The following is an 18,974-nucleotide window of genomic DNA, read 5'->3' as shown; positions in this document are numbered from 1 at the left end:
TTACGCTCGACGAGTATACGGTGCGCGGTTTTGTTGTTGTGAATGCATTCGTGTTCGTTTGGATGACCTCCCTGGTACGAAAAATATTTTGAAGCGACGTCGACGAACGCTCATACGCATGACTCCGGTATTCTAAGAGAACTTGTTGTTGGGCTAGTCGGTAGATCATTTCGAAAAGTTAATTAGAGCGCGAAAACTTGACACGATCACTCACACACCCATGCATCAAACACACAGCGCTCACTTCCAACTGATTTATTCCTAGCTCTATTCATAGCGCTGTGTGTTTGATGCATGGGTGTGTGCGTGTGTGAGTGATCGTGTCAAGTTTTCGCGCTCTGATAAACTTTTCGAAATGACTCCGGTATCTTAGCGCCAAAAAACGGAGACAAACGAAAGAAACTTGGACAACACGAGCGCTAACTTCAAACCACGTTTATTTGAAAACACACACACATATATATTTGGAAACACACATATATTCATGTGTGTTTACAAATAAACGTGGCTCGAAGTTAGCGCCCACGTTGTCTACGTCTCTTTCTTCTGTCTCCGTTTTTTTTTTTTGGGGGGGGGGGGGGATCTAAGATACCGAAGTCATGCATCCTTACCAACTCGCCCAACTCGCTGCGCATTCGCACTTGTATGTACATAACAAGATAGCGCCCGTCCCCCGACGATACCACCACACGACCAGACTTTGGTCGCACGTGCTCAAACCTTTCCCGTCAACACGTGCTGCGCTGACGGTCGATGTACGCCGCGCTGTGGAAAACGCGGTCGATAAGTATAGATAACGAAGTCGCGCGAATTGATATAGTATACAGAATTCCGCTATCATGTGGTGCGTGTTTATACATTGGGCAGACTGGGAGGAGGCCTCAATCAGCGCCCGCCTGAGGCACGCCCGTATAACGTTCGCGCGTAACGTATACGCAATGGTATAGTGAGGGTTTATTGGGGAGTTTTAGAATAGCGCACCGCGAGCCCTTGCGGTGCGGTCGCTGCCACTGCGCATGCGTCGTAACGCGAGTCGGCGGCGTCCGCGGACCGCCGCACGCAGAAAATCCGAAATTGCGTGCGGCCCGCATGTGGCCCGCAAGCGCTGGTTTCGAGGCTACGGTGTCGCTGCGATCGTGCCTTGCGGTTCGCAGCAGGGCAAACGCTATTCTAATAGAGAGTTTTAGTACTGCGGAATGGTGCTACGTACGCATCACGCAAGCGCCTTGCGTTACGTGGCGTCGTTTGCCACTAATCGGCTTTTAGTACGCCGTAGTACCCAACGTTTTTAGAACAATTGTTCTAAAAACGTTGGTAGTACCCGCGTACGTAACGAGCGAGAAGCGTGTTGCGCCATCTGGTAGATCAAAATAGAAGCACGTGTTGTTGACAGCCAATGTGAGCCAATCCAAGTGTTATAGCCAGATTATAACCATATTTTAAGCCACAGAGCCGGTCGGTGCTTGCCTTCGATGCCGCCATTTTGCAAAACGAAGTCTCGCGCTGTCGCGAACTTGTTCGAGAGCGGCGCGATCACCTCATACGTACGCACGCACGCATCTCATGCGTGCGTACGTAGCGGCTGCGTGCGTAACGCGATACGTGCGCGTTGCGGTCTGCGCATGCGCACTACGCAAAACGTGGCGTCCTTACGTACGCAACGCCGCCACGTACGCAGCGTACGCAGTACTAAAACTCTCTAATAGGGAGTTTTAGTGCTGGGTACCCAAGCGGCTTGCGTACGCAGGACGTTGGGGCGGCGGTATTGCGCATGCGCGAAACCCCAAACAGATGCGTCGCAAGATCGCTGGGGCGATGGGGCCATGCGTCCGCGCGGTCCACCTTCGCAAGAACTCACGGTATCCGCACTGCGTATGCTCTAGCCGTCGAGGTAAAATTAGCCAAAGTGCGAGCACTTATAGCGATTACACGGTTTCAGCCAGATTTCCAAAGCTAGAATGGCCTGGAACATAGAAACTAAAAAACATATGGCAGCCCCCGACTAGCTGAATAGGTGGCGCCATCTAGCGCGGCCATAATGAAACAGACAACCACAACTTTGTTATTGCAGAAACATTGTGCATTGTACATCTGGTGCAAAAACTGCCCTGCGACAATATTACAAATGAGTAATCTTTTTATTCATTTTCATCTCAAAAACATTACGCGTAAGCTAACAAGTTCATGACTGTGGTTGCACGAAGTGTCACGAGATGTCGACACTCTCGTTATAGTAACCTTGTATTTTTCCTTTTTTTTTTTGTATACCAGGATACTGTACATAATAAAAAAAAAGTGTCCTGATCACTATGTATGTTTAATTTTACATTTTCAATCATAAAATAATTAAATAATACTTACGCGACAAGACACTATGGCGCTGCGAGCACGTGTGACCTTCGTGCGGCTTGCGTTTGCGTGCGTGCCACCGTGGCGACAACTAAAAGGCATTCCGGTTGGGTATAGGTTGGACACGCAACGCCGCGCGCTCCCAAGCCCGCATCGCCCCAAGAGAATGCGTACCCAGCACTAAAACTCCCTAATCTCTTATCGCGCCCGCAACGCCCGCAGTGCTTGCAAACGGTATTCTAAAACTCCCTATTGGACTAACACTCCCTACTGTCAGCAGGCGTAAGGTTGTCATGCGCAGTTCGAAAATACAGCCGTATTGCGTGAGCACAAAAGACGATCGTGCCCGCGCGTTCGTCGAAGCAGATAAAATGGCGCGGTAACCTGACAAGCTGCGTGAACAAACCACCGATTGCTCCCCTATAGATAAAGAGCTTCAGTATTTGGCGAATGGCGCACGTGGCTATAATGAATCGGCTCTGAGCGTGTCCTCGTCTATCTAATCGTCCGTGTTTTCTACCGCGCAGTGTATACATATCGATCACGAATCGCCGCCAACTGACGCAGTCGTCCACTTCGTGCTGACGGGCACGCCTGCTAGGCGATTCCGGCGTATATAATGCCAACAAGATGTTTGTAATAAACGCAAATCGTTGAAAATAAATTTGAACCTTTGATAGTGGTTAGCTCTCGTCCACATCCTGCATCGTTTATTCTGCCTTTTCTTGAAATCGCTCCAATTAGGTAATATCAATCAATCAATCAATATCAATCAATCAATAGGTCCGAAAAGTCTCAATGTGACCAGAGTCGGCTAGTTCGACAGGCATACAGCCATGTTATCAGAAAAGAGTACAAACATGCTGCCCAGGATCATAGCCATGAATTTATATCTGCGAAAGTTCGGGGGGGGGGGGGAGTTAGATTAGATTAGATTTGTGGGGTTTAACGTTCCAAAACCACCATATGGTTATGAGAGACGCCGTAGTGGAGGGCTCCGGAAATTTTGATCACCTGGGGTTCTTTAACGTGCACCCAAATCTGAGTACACGGGCCTACAACATTTCCGCCTCCATCGGAAATGCAGCCGCCACAGCCGGGATTTGAACCCGCGACCTGCGGGTCAGCAGCCGAGTACCTTAGCCACTAGACCACCGCGGAGGGGCGCGGGGGGGGGGATCATACATATTTTCGGGGTATAGAGCACGTTCTGATAAATTCCTTCACGCTGCCTGATTAATGATGGACACCACGTTGCTGCCGCCCCCCCCCCCCCCTTTTTTTTTTCTTTTGCACTTCGTCGAGCCGACACGCGCATTAGACAGCTCGCGTTGTTTGACGCACTGAACGACGGGTCTTATCGGTCAACGAGGACCGCAGCGCCGGTTTGTTCGCTGCTCTGTCTACACACCTTCCGCGTGTAAATTTTGCTGTCGCGCCGTGCAGGCAGCATGCACCCCTGCAGCAGAGCCGAGTTGGCGGGTGCTCTGGCGCTGTTGCTCTGAATTGGTGTGTAGCGTTCCGTATACCTAAGGGATTGTGTAGTGCATACCTAAGGGCTCGTTTTTCCGTGTTTTGACACAATATTAATGAGATCTAACAGACAGTAATGTCAAGGAATGTAAAGGGGAAGTTATTAGAACCAATGGAATGTAAATAAGAAAGAAAAGTGGGTGAAAGAATAACCAGCCGTGAGCAGGCAATGAACCTGCTCACGGCTGGTTATTTTTTCACCCACTTTTCTTTCTTCTTATTTACATTCCATTGGTTCTCATAACTTCCCCTGTACATTCCTTGACATTACTGATCGATTGATTTGTGGGGTTTAACGTCCCACTTGACATTACTGATCGATTGATTTGTGGGGTTTAACGTCCCACTTGACATTACTGTCTGGTAGATCTCACATATTATATATATATATATATATATATATATATATATATATATATATATATATATATATATATATATATATATATATTATAACTATGCGCGAGCAACCGACCCACTTCTCTTAGTAAATCAACTTAGGATGCTATGCTACTCACTTACCCAACTAACGATGTACACCAGTAAAATTGGGAACGCTACCCCTATAAGGGAAATGGGGCCGAGCGAAGCTTGACATACGGGTGTTCCCCTGCGGGGTTGAGGGGGAATGGGGGTGGCGAAAGTTCGTCACAGCGCCCCCCTCTCCATATCATAATGTAAGGTAAGGGGGGGGGGGACATATAGGTTAAAATACACGTTAATTCCACATATAAATTAAACATACACGCTAGTATGTCTTACGGAGAGTCACACTTCTCGCGCCTTTCTGAAGAGGGTATAACTGCAAGAGTTCTCATCCAAGCGTCGAACATGATGTTTCTCGGTAGACTCTCAAACAGTACAACCCAGCCTTAACTTAGTATAAAAGCATACACTTGTTGCCGCGTCCCGATGTGGGGTGGGGGTTAACAACCCGTGTCATGACACAGTTGAGCAACAATCTCCGGTGCTATATCGCGCTGCGTCTGATGAGTCTGACAACTTTAGGCGAAAAAAAAAAAGACAAGAGAAGAGAACGCAGCAAGTACGTTGACCCAGCGGCCAGCAGACTGATGCGTGCCTGTTGGGCTCTTGATAGCCGGAGATCAAATTGGCCCCGTGATTCTCTACAAGAACGGTGGTGCAGTCTACGAAACACGCTCGTCCGCCAGTATAGGTCGACGGCACACGCTTAGCGCTGTGTATGTGCCGCACTCGATCCGCAGTGAAATGGCCTTTGCAGTATAATATAGTGACTGACTGCACGTTAAAAAAATACTGTGCGTCTGAATCAGCATCGGGGCGATGCTCTTATAAGGAGGGGCAAGTGACACGTGTTTATAAGAAAAAGAACGATGATAGGAATGTTTTGTAGATTCCAGCTAGTGGGTCAGGTGGTTTTTCGGGACGACAACGAAGCAGGCATCTTGCTGTACAGCCGATCCTGAATACGCTCTTTTCGCTGCCGTAAGCTGCTGTCATCTTTTGTTCGCGTTGCACTGCGACAATATATATCCATGCAATTAATTCATTGCCATGTCAACCAAATCTTGCAAAACGAAAGAAAATGATCGCGGTCTGCACACGGTCTGCACTCCGAATGATAGATGTCGGTATTATAGCATGCAAGAGACCTCATATTCATATCGTGGTTTTGGGCCGCAAAACTCCGGACGTTATTGAGCCGAAAGTGTCTATATAGCTGCGCAGTCACCGTGAGGAAAACCATGCGCTGAACGCGAGACAAAGGGTGAGGATTTTTTGACCCCCCCCCCCCCTCCAGCGCTAGGGTCGCTGTGAGGGGGGGGGGAGAGGCGTTAGAAACCCCCGTTTTTTTTTTTTTTTCAATTTTGCTCGCATATGTATACAAGTACGCATACAAACGCACAAACATACATAAAGTATGTTTGCCCCCTCCCATCCCTTTAACGTTTTTATTTATTGTTAATTTATTAGCTTATTATAAGCTGATGTACGAGTATTAGCTAGTTATCAGACTATCACATAAGCTAGCCCCCACCTTTGAAAAACATCATGTATGCGCCTCTGAGCCAAGTACGGTAGGCGAATAAAGCATGTTTAATTTGGGTGTCAGCTCGCGTACTAAACGACTCCACTCGAGAGGTGCAGAATCACCCACGGCGCGGTTGAATGTACGCAGTTATTTAGAAAAAAAATGAAAATGACAATAATGGTACGTAGATTTGATTTCAGACTGTCATTGTAATAATAATTGTAATAGCATATCACGTGTGCCCAACTGCCACGGTTTTGATATGAAATGTATAGAAGTGGGTGCCACAGACGACGGAGTCGAGCCATACAGAGTGACTCCTTTTCAGCCACTTCTTTTGATTAAGCTGACATCTATACGAATAAGCGCTGCATTGAAAGTGAGCACGCGATCTGACAGAGTCCTTCCCAACGCACTCCACGCGTTCGCTCAAGTTGCACTTTGAATTCGTTTGGTGGATTCCGTGCTGAACGGTTGTGTCATCCGCGATCTCTGAGGACAGCGTATATAGCTCTCGCCGATCGGCCCGCCGTCCGCAATCTTCTGACGCCGTGTAGCTCTCGCCGATTGGTGCCCCGTCCTCGGACTCCTTCGACCGTGTCCCCCATCTTTTATTATCTCTTGTTTCCTTTCTTCGCTCGTGTGAGGCAAGGTGCTCCGCCTTTTACATCCTTCTCTTTCTCCTATTATTTTTTATCTCCTTACCCCATCCCTGTGTCGTCAACTATAGACAGACAGAAATTAGCTCCTTTTTTCCTTTCCTTCAAGAACCACTTACCACCTTAGAAGTGTGGAAGCTTGGGCTAGTCGGTATGGCATGACGATAGCTATAGCGCTAGAACAAAACGACGACACAGAGACAAGAAGGAGCTCGGCTCCTTCGTCTCCTTGTCTCTGTGTCGTCGTTTTGTTCTCCCGCTGTAACTATCGTCACTTACTACCACTTACTAGTTTCACTTTTTTTTGCACGCAGAAGGCCTGCTGTATGTGAACACATATAGTTAAACATTTTTTTTTAATTTTCCGCAGCATCTTCAACTGCGCCGACAGTGACTCGTGGCACTGCGCGAACATCCGGCAAATGGACGCGGCCGTATACGCGGAAACCTTCGCATCTCAAGCTTTTTCTTATTTTATTTTTACCTTTCGCGGTTCTTCGCCCAAATTATATGTTAAGGTGCGTACGCGAGCCCCGACACTATCATTTGTAACCGGTCATTACTTTCAGAGGGGAGGACGCCGTGTTGTTGCAACGCAAATGGCCGTGATAAGACCCCACGTGCGCAGTTATTCCGTCCGCGCATGTATTTGCTGCCTGCCGGAATGCGAATGGCGGCAATAATAAACGCGTTCTGCCTGTGGGGAAGTAGCGGAACGAGCGAATGACCTTAATCAAAACGATATTTTAAAAGTGGATGAGGGGACTCTAACGCCTGTCAAAACAACAGTATGGGATACGAAGCTCACCGTATGCATGTCCTGGAATTCCTTAACTTTGTGTGTGTGTGTGTGTGTGTGTGTGTGTGTGTGTGTGTGTGTGTGTGTGTGTGTGTGTGTGCGTGTGTGTGTGCGTGTGTGTGCGTGCGTGTGTGTGTGTGTGTGCGTGCGTGTGTGTGCGTGTGCGTGTGCGTGTGTGTGTGTGTGTGCGTGTCGCATCTGAAGTGCCAAAACGCGTCTCTCCGCATTCCGTCGAGTTTTGGGAACATTACTATAGACCATTTTACGAATGGGTTTAGGCGTCGCCATGTTTCGCTTTAGCCTTGCCGTATTTTATTATTGACAAGTTCTAAACGAGCAGTGCTACGGTGGGCGCGCCGCATGAAAACGGTTGGGCTCCACGTACTTTAGTAAATAAAATAAATAACTAGAAAAGTTGGGAGAATTGGCGCTCCCTTTCAGGTGACTAGGAGGGGGGGGGGGGTACTAAATATTATTCAGAGACTTTGGGGTAGGCGGACGCGAATGGCACGCCCCCTGGTGCGCTCGCATATGGTCAAACGGCCGTGTACTCGATTTGTCGAGGCTACAAGAATATTCGTACGAATTTCGTGGAAATAAGGTTTCCCAGACGACGAAAAATTTGTCCGAACCAGGAAGGGGAAACCTTTCCTTCTGAGAAATCTATGTCGATTTCCTCGTGTGCATAGCTTCCTACTGGGTGCACGTTAAAGAACGACCCAGGTGGTCGATATTTCCGGAGCCCTCCACTATACGGCGTCTCTCATAATCATATGGTGGTTTTGGGACGTTAAACTTCACATATCAATCAATCAATCAATCAATCAACAGCTTCGTACAGTGCAAACAGGTTTTTTTCTTTCAAAAGAAAAAAAAAAGGGGGGGAGGGGCGGCTTGAGCAGGCGAGTACTTCCTCTGTTCGCTGGGCAGGCGCACATGTGAGCGATTATGTCTTTCAGGTTTTACATCAAACATATTTGTGCACAACAAGGTAGCAGACCCATCAAATCTAAAAAGAATTGCATCAAGCCGTTGCGTTTGAGGCGTGTCGCACGCACTTCCGAGTTTTGAACCATGTTGATGTGGTATGTCTCAGTGTAAGGAAACATGTAGCTATACACAGTCATCCTGACGTTTATTATCTGTCGTCATAGAGACCGTTTCACAAGACGGCTCCCTGGGCGCCGCCATGATCATCTCTGGACTGCGCTAAAGGGGCGTGAAACCCCCAAAACGCACGGCCGAGGCTGTGACGTGAGCTTTTAGACTTTTACGCGCAGCGCGTCATGGTGATGTTTTTTTTTCTCTCTCTCTCTCTTGGGAACAAGGTCTATAGCTGCTTCACTTTTTAACGCTGTGTTTGACGTTTCGCCTGATGCCTATAGCTTTCTATATAGTTACTGCCGACACGTAGTACAGGGATCAAACGTTTTCTCCCATGAAATCTTTTGGCAGTGCGGCCAGAAAACTTCCCCTGCGCATTACAAATCGACTATACAAACAATATATATATATATATATATATATATATATATATATATATATATATATATATCACGTCATAGTACACAGACTTGGTTATCACATGATGTCCATTTCGGGGTAAATCTTCATGTAGAATTTAAGGTGGATAATTTGGCACCTGGTATCCTTCATGCAGTATATAACGCTTTGTCTGATTCTCATTACACAAGAAACATCGTTTAAACTAAATTTTAAACTGTCTGAATTGACGCCTGCGTTGAAGGACGTTATGTGTTAACGTCCTACCGCGTGCGTGCTGCCCGAAAGCGAAGGAAAAGGTTCTCAGCCTATTGGGCGGACTACCGAATATTCTCTGATCGTGTGTAGCCCGCTTACTAAGGGAGATAGCGAGGTCTTCGTTCAAGGACAATTTGTCATCGTAGTGGACGTCGTTCGTGCCCTAACCGCTCTTGCAAGTGCTTATATGCGCTCTTGACGTCATCGCGAACTTGACCTAGGGTTCGACCCCAGTAATTGGCTCGCGACGCTTGTGACGTCATCGGCGCGCTATACAGACGACCTGGCACGTCACACTTTCGATCGCTTGATTGGCCGGGGCCTGCGCGAGATTGGGTGCGCCTAGAAGTCAGCACATATAGGCATGCTCACGGTGGTGGTGGTGGTGGTGGGGGGGGGGGGGGGCGGAATCAGATTTAGTTGCCCGTGCGCAGCAGCAGTCTGCCGTTTCAAATAGTTGGCAGGCTGCGTTTATACGGCTACTGCGGACGCGCAACTAAGTCTGTCTATTCTCTCTTTCTCGGAACGACACGCTGTGCATGCAATAGTCTTATCGCACGCTCACGCAAAGAGCGTTTTTTTTTTTTTTACCTTTTGATGCAGCCGATTCTAAACATGCTAAAAGGGCCATTGCAACTACGTGTCTCAAGGGATCGCTGGTGAAGTCTTGTCCTCACAGTACGCTGGATAGTTACACTAATCAGTTTAGGCGGTTGCGTTCAGCTGGCCGTCCCCATCTCCGTCGTATCCGTCTCCGAAACCCTCCTTCAAAAGTAGAAGGACCAAAAGAAAAGCAAGCAGCCCATAGACAAAATACCTATGGTTGTACTTTATGCCCATAAGGTGGCGCTCGCACTTTAAGAACGTGGTTATATATTTTCTGCGATTCTCCTGCAAATAAATCACTTGCGAGTGATGCTTTCACCCTGTGCCTCTTCGTTCTTTTTTCGGCCTCTAGAATTTTCCCACATTACGGTTTTTTTTTTCATGTTGACGTCACGTAGCACGTGATATTCATACGAGGTGGCAGCTGACCAATCATCCATCGCATGTCCTACCTGAAGGCATCGAGTCTGTCGGAACGAGACCCTTTTGCTAGTTTCTCATTAACCTGTATAACAAACCGAACCGTTAAATTTACTCTTCGTTACGCGTATAGAAGGCTTGCACGGAAAGCGGGGGTGGAGAAGGGGCAATACAATTGACCGAGAATAAGTCGACTTTCACCGTTCAGTTGTCTTAGGCGAATACCCAAGAGACCTTACCTCACAAAAATCTAACCCGGCCCCAAGCACTTACATTAAGGCTTTTGCAAACGCGGATGTACCCTACTTTGAAAATGTTACACATCATGTACCCCGACCTATACCCAAGTAATCTTTGTCCACATTGTGGGGAAATAGCTTCATTAGATCACATGCTCTGGCAGTGCACCAAATTCGCTCATTTATCGCACATCACCTCTGCCAGATGGGAGGCGGCAATCCGCAGCTCGTCCTTGGCAGATCAGCTCTGGGCTTTCCACCAAGCCCGCGAGGCGGCTGAGGAGCTCGGCATCTCAGTCCCCACGTGGGAGCTGCCCGCAACACAGTGGTCTGTGTTTTGGAGGACCAAATAAAAGTTTATCCAATCCAATCGCGAACTTTAGTGCGTACCACGCGTTTCTCGGTATCACATACGGGAAGCACACGCCAACCGTGCAGTCAACAACAACAACACTCTTGTTTGCGCCGACGGTGGTGGGGTGACTACGTATCGTTTCGCCTCTTGAGATCGTATACAAGAAGAGGACCTCGCAGCGGTGCTCAGACGCTGATAACAGTGGAGACGATATGCGATGTTTCTTTGTTTTGTTTCTTTTATAATCGTGAGAACGCACGTGAAGCCCTTGACCGGCGGCAAGGCCTTGACCGGCGATGATGTCGCTCGGTTTTTTTCGTTTGAAGGTGTTCTGTACAGTCACTCTCGCCATACGCCTGCTTGGACGTTTGCAACCTGTATTTATCGCTATCTGTGTGTATATTGAGTATACATTTCCAATCTGCCTTCACCGACTCTCTGCATAGATGTGTGAATGAACGAAGGAAAGGGGAATGGCGATCTGTGACGTGATGACGTCACAGATCGCCAAATTTTGTGCAGAGAAGAAGGAACGGCCTCGATCCCATGGAGGTGGCGCGAATCCACGTCACAGCTGCGCGAAGCCTTCGGTGAGTGGCGCTGCGATCGTTCAGCCACCATGGGAATGACGGGTATAGTGCGCGAATTTGCCTAGTATTCGTGCCTTGAGCTTCATACGCACTTGAGGCTTCGTTATCTTGCGTTTTCGCTTTTGTTTTGGATAAAAGAATGGATCATTGTGAACTTCATGTGCCGATTTGAATCGGTCAGCATAAAAGGGTCATGGTATACTGAAGCGTAACTGCCTGCTAAAGCTTTGCTAACTTCATATGCGGCAAAGCCGGTTCAGGCCACGCGCCAAACGAAGCTGAGAGAACCAAGTCTAGGCAAGACTGCGGTAAATTTATGTACTACCTATCTTCCCAATGCTAACTGCGCTGTGCGTTGCAGCTCCCATAGACGCAAGCGCCAGCTCCATCTCGTGCATTTATAGGAAACTATATATGGGTGACGGGACAGCATCAAATCATCGACTAAGAAAATGACGACATGTTTTGCCTTCGATTCGTCGTTTTAGGTGAATGAGTGAGGGACCGTCGTGATTATTTTATTGAGCTGTCGATTTCGACGGCCGTTGATTGGGTGGAGCTCGACGAATAGCGCGCTCCCTGTTCCCGCTGTTTCTTCAGCAACGTCGTTTTTGACGCGACGGAGATACCGCAACTCTGAACACAAGATGAAGGGAATGCGGTTTAACGCGGTGAACGTGGCCTCTCGAGATCCGCTATTCACGGCGCAAATATAGGAGATCTTGCATTATAACTCTGGTTGTATGTTCGCGTAAGCTTTTGAATGCGTTTGAGTGGCGTGCGTTTCATTTTTTTTTTTCCCTCTTACATTGCGATGCTTCAAACTCGCTGTTAGTCTTTAAACGCAGGCTGAAGAGGAAAACAAGAAAAAGGAGGGGGGGGGGGGGGGGTACAGTACGACTCTTACTTGTTTACTAAATGTTTCGCATTAACTATACCTAAGAAATCGACCAGAAAAAAAATGGCAGCATATCCACGGAGTGAATGATGGAGAGTGGGGCATCCGTGCGTCCATTCGCCCGTCCGTGCGTGCGTCTGTTCGTGCGTTCGCACGTCCATCTGTGCGTCCGTCCCTGCGTTCGTCCATGCATCCGCCCCTGCGTGCGTCCATGCGTCCATCCTTCGCTGCAGCCATCCGTGAGTCCGTCCATGCATCTGTCTGTGTGTCCGTTCGTCCATCTATTCAACACTCTAAGTACCACCATCTGCATCTTTTCATCATATATTCCGCATATGCACCGCCATCCAGCGGACATTCCAAGGACTAAACCAGAGGTGGCACACGCACACTTTCTTACGGCTTGCACTTCGTGTCTACTTCCCACCTTTTACCACCTCGAGTTCATGGTATATACTAGTTCACTGTATTCATGGCACTGCGGCCCAACGCTCGCTAAACCTTTCTAAAACCAAGGAGGTTACGCTCAGCGAGTATAACGTAGCAACCCTTTCTTGTCAGATAGTGCTCAATGTACATGCCAATGGCTGCTAAGAGGGAATGAGAGACATGAGAATTCGGCTTTTAGTTAACGCGCACGCTGCGAATTTTTTATTGTTCAACAACGCACAGAAGAAATCTCTCACCGGCCCCACCTTGGAGGTCAAAATGTAAGACTGGTTACACACTACGACTATACTACTACGACTACGAGGGACGAACGGGTGCCGCTATAAGGAGCTTCGCAAAAAAGAAAGCGCATGACAGGCACAAATGCGGTCGGAATTCGTTTGAAACTCTTTTTTCTTAATCGTTTTAATGTATGTATATACTATTGCGTTTGCTTGCCTTCATGACCTGCCAGTACCCGTAATTCATGTATAGAAATCGTACTTCGCGCCTACGTGGTACTTTTTGACATCGCATATGCCAAGCTGCGCGCTCCGTCCCTTCATTGCTCCGTGTCAGACGAACTGTCATTCCTGGAATGCCAGCTGCCACGAAAAACAAAAGCAGTTCGTCGTTTGAAATCGTTGCAATTAGTGATGTTTACGGGCGTGTTTTGTTTGTGCTGTTTTGTTCCGTTTCTATATTGTTTGATAGCGCGTTGGAACGAGTTCACATATGAACTGCTGCGTTGACCTCTGCGCGCGCAGCGAAAAAAAAAAACTATATACAAAACTTTTCATAAGAGAATTGTTCCAGGCTTTACAGAGCACGCCTTTCAACGGAGCAACGTTTATATTGCTGCGCTTTGCCCGTACAGTTTGTTTTCTGTTCTTCGACGAGCGTCGATGAATCGTAAGAGTGCATGAGGGGCATTAATCCATGTGTGGATTGTTGCGTGCGTATCTGGGTGCATAAAAAAAGGAAGGCGCAGTTTCACAAGTTTACTTCAGATCTTTTTAGTCATTGCGCCAGGTTTTCGCGGACTCGTCTTGGAGCAGGTGGCCCGGCTATGTCGCGTTGGAATCGAGGAGGTTTAAGAGCAGTTGCTGGAGTGGAAGCTCTTGCGATACTTTGCCAGCAGTAGTGAAGCCAGCTTTCGCCCTCCAAAGATCTCAGAAACATGTTATTTTTTGGTGGTGCCCACTTAGACATCAAGTGGCTTTGATGTGATAGTCAAAAGGCTACGTTAATTATAAACTAAAGGGGTTGTTTATGACGAAATAACCTTCAGAGACTAGTAGCGGTGACCTTATCTCACAATAAAGCTTGCCTTGAATTCGAGGCTTACTAAAGAAAAGTAGTAACCCAAGGACGCACTTTGAGCGCTACGTGACCCTGAAAGGTTGCTGTGCTAAGCTCGTTGGGCGTGCGAGGAAAACGCTCCTTCTCAATCGCCGAACGCCAAGAGCTCATCGTGCCCCTAGTAAAATGGCCGTCGCAACCGCCATCTTACAGTAGGCACGGCTTCACTCGTGGGCAAGAATTTCCACTCCAGCAATTTTATTTTTAAACCTCCTTGTTTGGAATAAGTGAAATGTTTGTAGTGTCGTACGCTGCAGGGGACAATATTTCATACTTATGTTTCACGCTAAACAGCTGACCTATCATAAGCTCATTAAGACCCGCAGGTCGCGGGATCGAATCCCGGTCGCATTTTCGATGGAGGGGAAAATGCTTGAGGCCTGTGTGCTTAGATTTAGGTGCACGCTCGTTAAAAATGCCGCCCGCATCTTCCCACTTGGGAACACGAGTAAATGCGTCGCAGAGTGGTGGGGGTATCGCGCGCATATTGCGTAATTGGGTATGGTTTGGGAACACTTAATCGTTATTTCGTCATTATTATTCTCATTTATTCAATCAAGGAGAAGCGTTTCCTTCAACGAGTGACGCGCGACGCTGATGTGCGATCCAGGGCCAATGAACGGTTGTGCAGCTCGCGAGGAGTCGGTTTTTACTACCAGATATTGCCTGCGTCGGCCTCTTAAGGCGACGAGGGGGGGGGGGGGGCAAACAGTTGGCACGAGACGTAAGCATGCGGCACTATACGCGAAGCGCGAGCATGCGCAGTAGGGGTGGGGACACCGCCGACGCGTCACACATCGTGCAACCAAGAAACTGCTCCGCATTTAGAAAACCCCGCGTGGTCGAAATTTCCGGAGCCCTCCACATGCGGCGCGTCTCATAATCGTATGGGACGTTAAACCCCCATCATTATTTAACCCATATATGCCCAAACTTGGGAAAGTTAACAAAACCAATTTATTTCCCCAAAATGATTGCTTCTACGACCTAAGAAAACATAACAAGGCTTATATTTTTTTTTTTTAAAGGAACTCTCTCCAACAATGATTTTGGAGCCGTCTTACGTGTAGGACACCAATGTTTGACACACCGCGGACAAAAAACATTAGCGCCTATCACTGTACTGTCATACGAAAGTTACTGCACACCCAATAACTGACGAACAATCACCAAGAATATGGACAATTCGACTATAAATTACTTATATATTTTTTTCTCGGTATGGCGCTCAGCTACACGCACGCGAAATAGCCATTTTGGGACTGCAACCACGTGGCCATTTGAAGCCCTGCGATTACCTAGACTTGCATGTGACAAGGACAGGGCATCGCGAGCAAACCTCAGGTGGCGCTACCTTTTTTACAGGAAAAACATTCGAGTTACGCTGAAAAGCTTCAGTTTCCCACATGTAGGACACTGGGCATATATGGGTTAAATTAACTCATTAAGTTCATGCTGACGTCGCTGAAACCGCCATATTGCGTGTATACGATAGGAAGCTGCATTCGCAACATCAGTTGAACGCCATCGCTACATCGCACGTGGCTTCTGTTGTTATTATAGGACACGCCCCTATATCTACACTACGAGTACGCGGATCGCTTTGTAGCGCTTCGCAAACCACGTCTAAATGCGGGCGTGTGCAGGGTACAATCGCGAGTGTGATAATCCCCCTCTTTGATCGAGTCCCAATGAAAACGAACTCCGCAAGGGACGCAAAAATGAAAATACAGTGATGACGTGTTTCTCACGAAAATCTGCCATTGGTACCCCGCTTCCCGGTGCCTTTGGTTGCCAATATTGTCAAAAAATGTGGCTGATCCCCCTATATATGAATCGGTATAACACTAAAGTGAAACGTGTCTTTTCAGAGGTAGTTGAGCGGTTATTGTGAATCGTTTCGTCAACACCAATAAATTGCAAAGTTAGGAACCGCAAGCAGCTAGAAACTTGCAGCGCACACCTTAAGCACAAAAGCACGCACGAAAGAGGCATACACTGGACCAGCGCGGTCTAGCAACTGTCACAGCTAGGCACTTAAAGCGCGCTGTTTAAACAAAGGAAAACGCACGGAACAAGCGCACAGGTGTACACAGGACAAGCGCGAACGACTGTCACAATTCTTCCTGCGTCGTGTGTCAGCATGCAGCGCGCTCCTTTCGTAAACGCGGCCGTAGCAGCGTGCGAAGTGACCTTCATCTTCTCCCGAATTACGACTCTGACAAGCGCGCGCGCAGCAGAGACCACGCTCCGTGGGGGCGGCGCTTCGTGGAGGCGACGACCTTTAGAGAGCGTCAGACGCGATCCCGTCACGCTATCTCGCCACTGATAACGAAAACGTGCTAAAGTTTCGAAGCTGTGAGGACTTCCAAACGGTGTATATAGATGGGTTGTCGTTAGCGGTCCATACAACGCACGCTTTGAGGAGTAGTGTTAGCGCCGTACGCTGAGAGTCGACAGGTCGCTGGTTCGATTCCGCGTGACAAATACTTGCCTTGAGTTTTTTGTTTTTTTTTTTGCTATCTCTTAGTATATATTTTTCAACGTCACTTCCGTGACGGAAGTACGTCAGCAGACCCGTGCAGGATCCCGGCATAAAACACTGTCGCGTTAAAAAATAAAAGAAGCACGCGTAGTCATAACGCTTCACATTAGATAATAACGTGATTGGTCTGCTGAAGTAAATGCATGAAATAAAATTGGCGACCCCCCCCCACCTCCTTTAAGTTATTTCGGGTGGGGTGCCATCCCTCTCCCGTGGGCACGCTTATGCTTATCCATCGTGAACATTCTTACAGCGCAACACCAGAAAAAATACAGGACAGGGAAGGAGCAAAAGAGAAAGAAAAGACGGCGCTGGTCACAACAGTTGTTTATTGGAAAAAACGGGGTGAAAAGTGTATATATAGGTACTGGCAGCCTACATCACAACATGCGCAGAATACGAGGTGCACCGAGGTAGCGTTATCACACTCATGGCAATGAACAAGATTGGCCTAAATAACTTAACTCCTTTTCATGCAGTGTGACGGATGGTCCACTAACGCACTTGCTCCCCCTAATCTTTATATGACGTGCCTCAGGGATTTCTCTTGTTAGCTGGTTATGATGCTTGAAATGATGGTGGTTCTCTCGCTCTTTTGCTCCTTCCCTGTCCTGTATTTTTTCTGGTGTTGCGCTGTAAGAAAGTTCACGATGGATCCTAACCAACTGGCCCAACTTACCGTTTTACTACGCTTATGCTTATACCGGCGTGTAATACCGGTGGCCGCTAAACTGTACCACGAAGTGTTGCAGAGTTATCGCGACAGGGCTTCCTACACGATGCCGGATAGACGAAACACGATCACCGGTATCAGCCGCTTTCGCCATCGGAGTTTGGCTGCCGTCATGTTGCGTTTTATCGCTGTCAGCCCACCCGGCGGAGTCGAGGTCGATGGCCCCTGAAAATGCGCGTCGCCTCGATCGTATACTGTTCTTTCAAACAGCGCGCGTCTCCGCGTGTGCGGATCACGTGACGTTTCCCTTTCATGCATGGCGTGATGCGGGAGCTATACTGTTGACTGACACGTTTATTTCTTTTGATTGCCTCGCCCTTGCATCAACTGTTGTACAGGTGTTCTTTTCCGCCCCAGGCATGTGCGGCAGATATTTGTTTCGAGAAATTGCCACGCTCGCACGAAAAAAGCGAAGAAAAGGTGTAAAAGGAAAGCCCGTATGATGACGTATTGTGGACGTCAGATATCGTTACGGCGCGAAGCAGACTACAAGCCAAGCAGCAGCTGCTTCGAACGTAAGCAGAGCAGCTGACGGACAAATAGCTTCGAAAATCGTATTGAAAGCGACACTATAAAGCCGAACATAGTCACGTGCGTGTTAAAAAAAAATAAAGTGTTGTTTGTTTCTTGGGCTTTAAGCGTTTCCTGGTGGAAGCGTGGGTGTAGCTTCCGCCCAAATTTATGTAAACTTTTGTATTATGTAATGTAACGTAATATATAATGGAAACACAGGCGTAGCCAGGGAATGGTGGGAGGGCGTGTTCAAACTCTCCCGACTTTTTTTTTTTTCCGACTTCACATGAGCATATAATGTACACGCATACATACAAATACATATGCGAGCACGACTTTTCACGAAGTATGCTTGAACCCCCCCCCATCCGTCACAAGGAAACAAATCCTGGCTATACGCCTCTGACGGGAAACTTGTGAATTCAAGGAAAGTTACTTTCCGCATGTTCTTAGAGAAAGAAGTCTACATGACGTCTTGATTAGACGTCTGTTAGTTTATGGTTGGTCTGCGTGGCATTTCGTATGTATAACTGAGACCTTACGCCTCATGTGCAGGCTCTTGTGTATGCATCATTGGTGCAAGAAACATTACGCCTGTACTTATAGACTACAGACATACATGTCTACATGACATGAAGGGTAGACGCCCGTTGGATAACGACAGGCCACGTTCCTTAAGTACCAGTCTGCAGGCCCTGATGCGTAGTTATAATCCTACATATTTCGCGAGTTTTGAACTACCACACTCTTCCTTAAGAAACGTGACACGTGGTTTGGTGCGCGTCAAAAAAAAAAAAAAAATACGGGCGTGTACTCACAAAAGGTTCGGCTGGCGCCCGTTGCTTGAACGTGGTGGCCAGAGATATGGGAGGCACCACGGCGCGCGAAGTCCATTGATCGGGCTCCTGTCCGGCGTGGATGGCGTTGGTGTCGAAATGCAGCCTGGAGTAGTCCAGTTGGTGTTCGTCGAACGCGCTGTTGCTGCCCATGACGTTTGTTTATCGCCTTAAAAAAAGACGCCCGTTCCTGTCGTTCACTTCTTCTTCTTCTTCCTCCTCCTACAGTACACGTGTGCGTACGACACTCGCCACGCCGGTGTAACTGATCGAGCAGAGCTCCCGCTAGCGTCTGCTGCGAAAGCCGACTGCAGCGTGGAGCTTGTTTTAGAA

The 18,974-nt window shown here is 47.9% G+C and overlaps 1 protein-coding gene across 2 annotated transcripts in view; it reads right to left on the bottom strand.

Annotated features, from left to right (window-relative positions):
- Cth (Cystathionine gamma-lyase) overlaps positions 1 to 18,974 on the bottom strand; it is a 35,519-nt gene extending 16,545 nt beyond the window's left edge. The window contains exon 1 of one of the 2 annotated variants that reach the window (XM_037431830.2): positions 18,624 to 18,974. In XM_037431830.2, coding sequence (XP_037287727.2) covers positions 18,624 to 18,794 — 171 coding nt within the window. In that variant the 5' untranslated portion in view covers positions 18,795 to 18,974. The remainder of the gene's footprint in view (positions 1 to 18,623) is intronic. The other variant, XM_037431831.2, reaches the window with a different exon arrangement.

Source organism: Rhipicephalus microplus, chromosome 10, assembly GCF_043290135.1.
Source record: "Rhipicephalus microplus isolate Deutch F79 chromosome 10, USDA_Rmic, whole genome shotgun sequence".
In the NCBI taxonomy this organism is placed as follows: Eukaryota; Metazoa; Arthropoda; class Arachnida; order Ixodida; family Ixodidae; genus Rhipicephalus; species Rhipicephalus microplus.
This window is presented reverse-complemented; position numbering and strand designations above follow the sequence as displayed.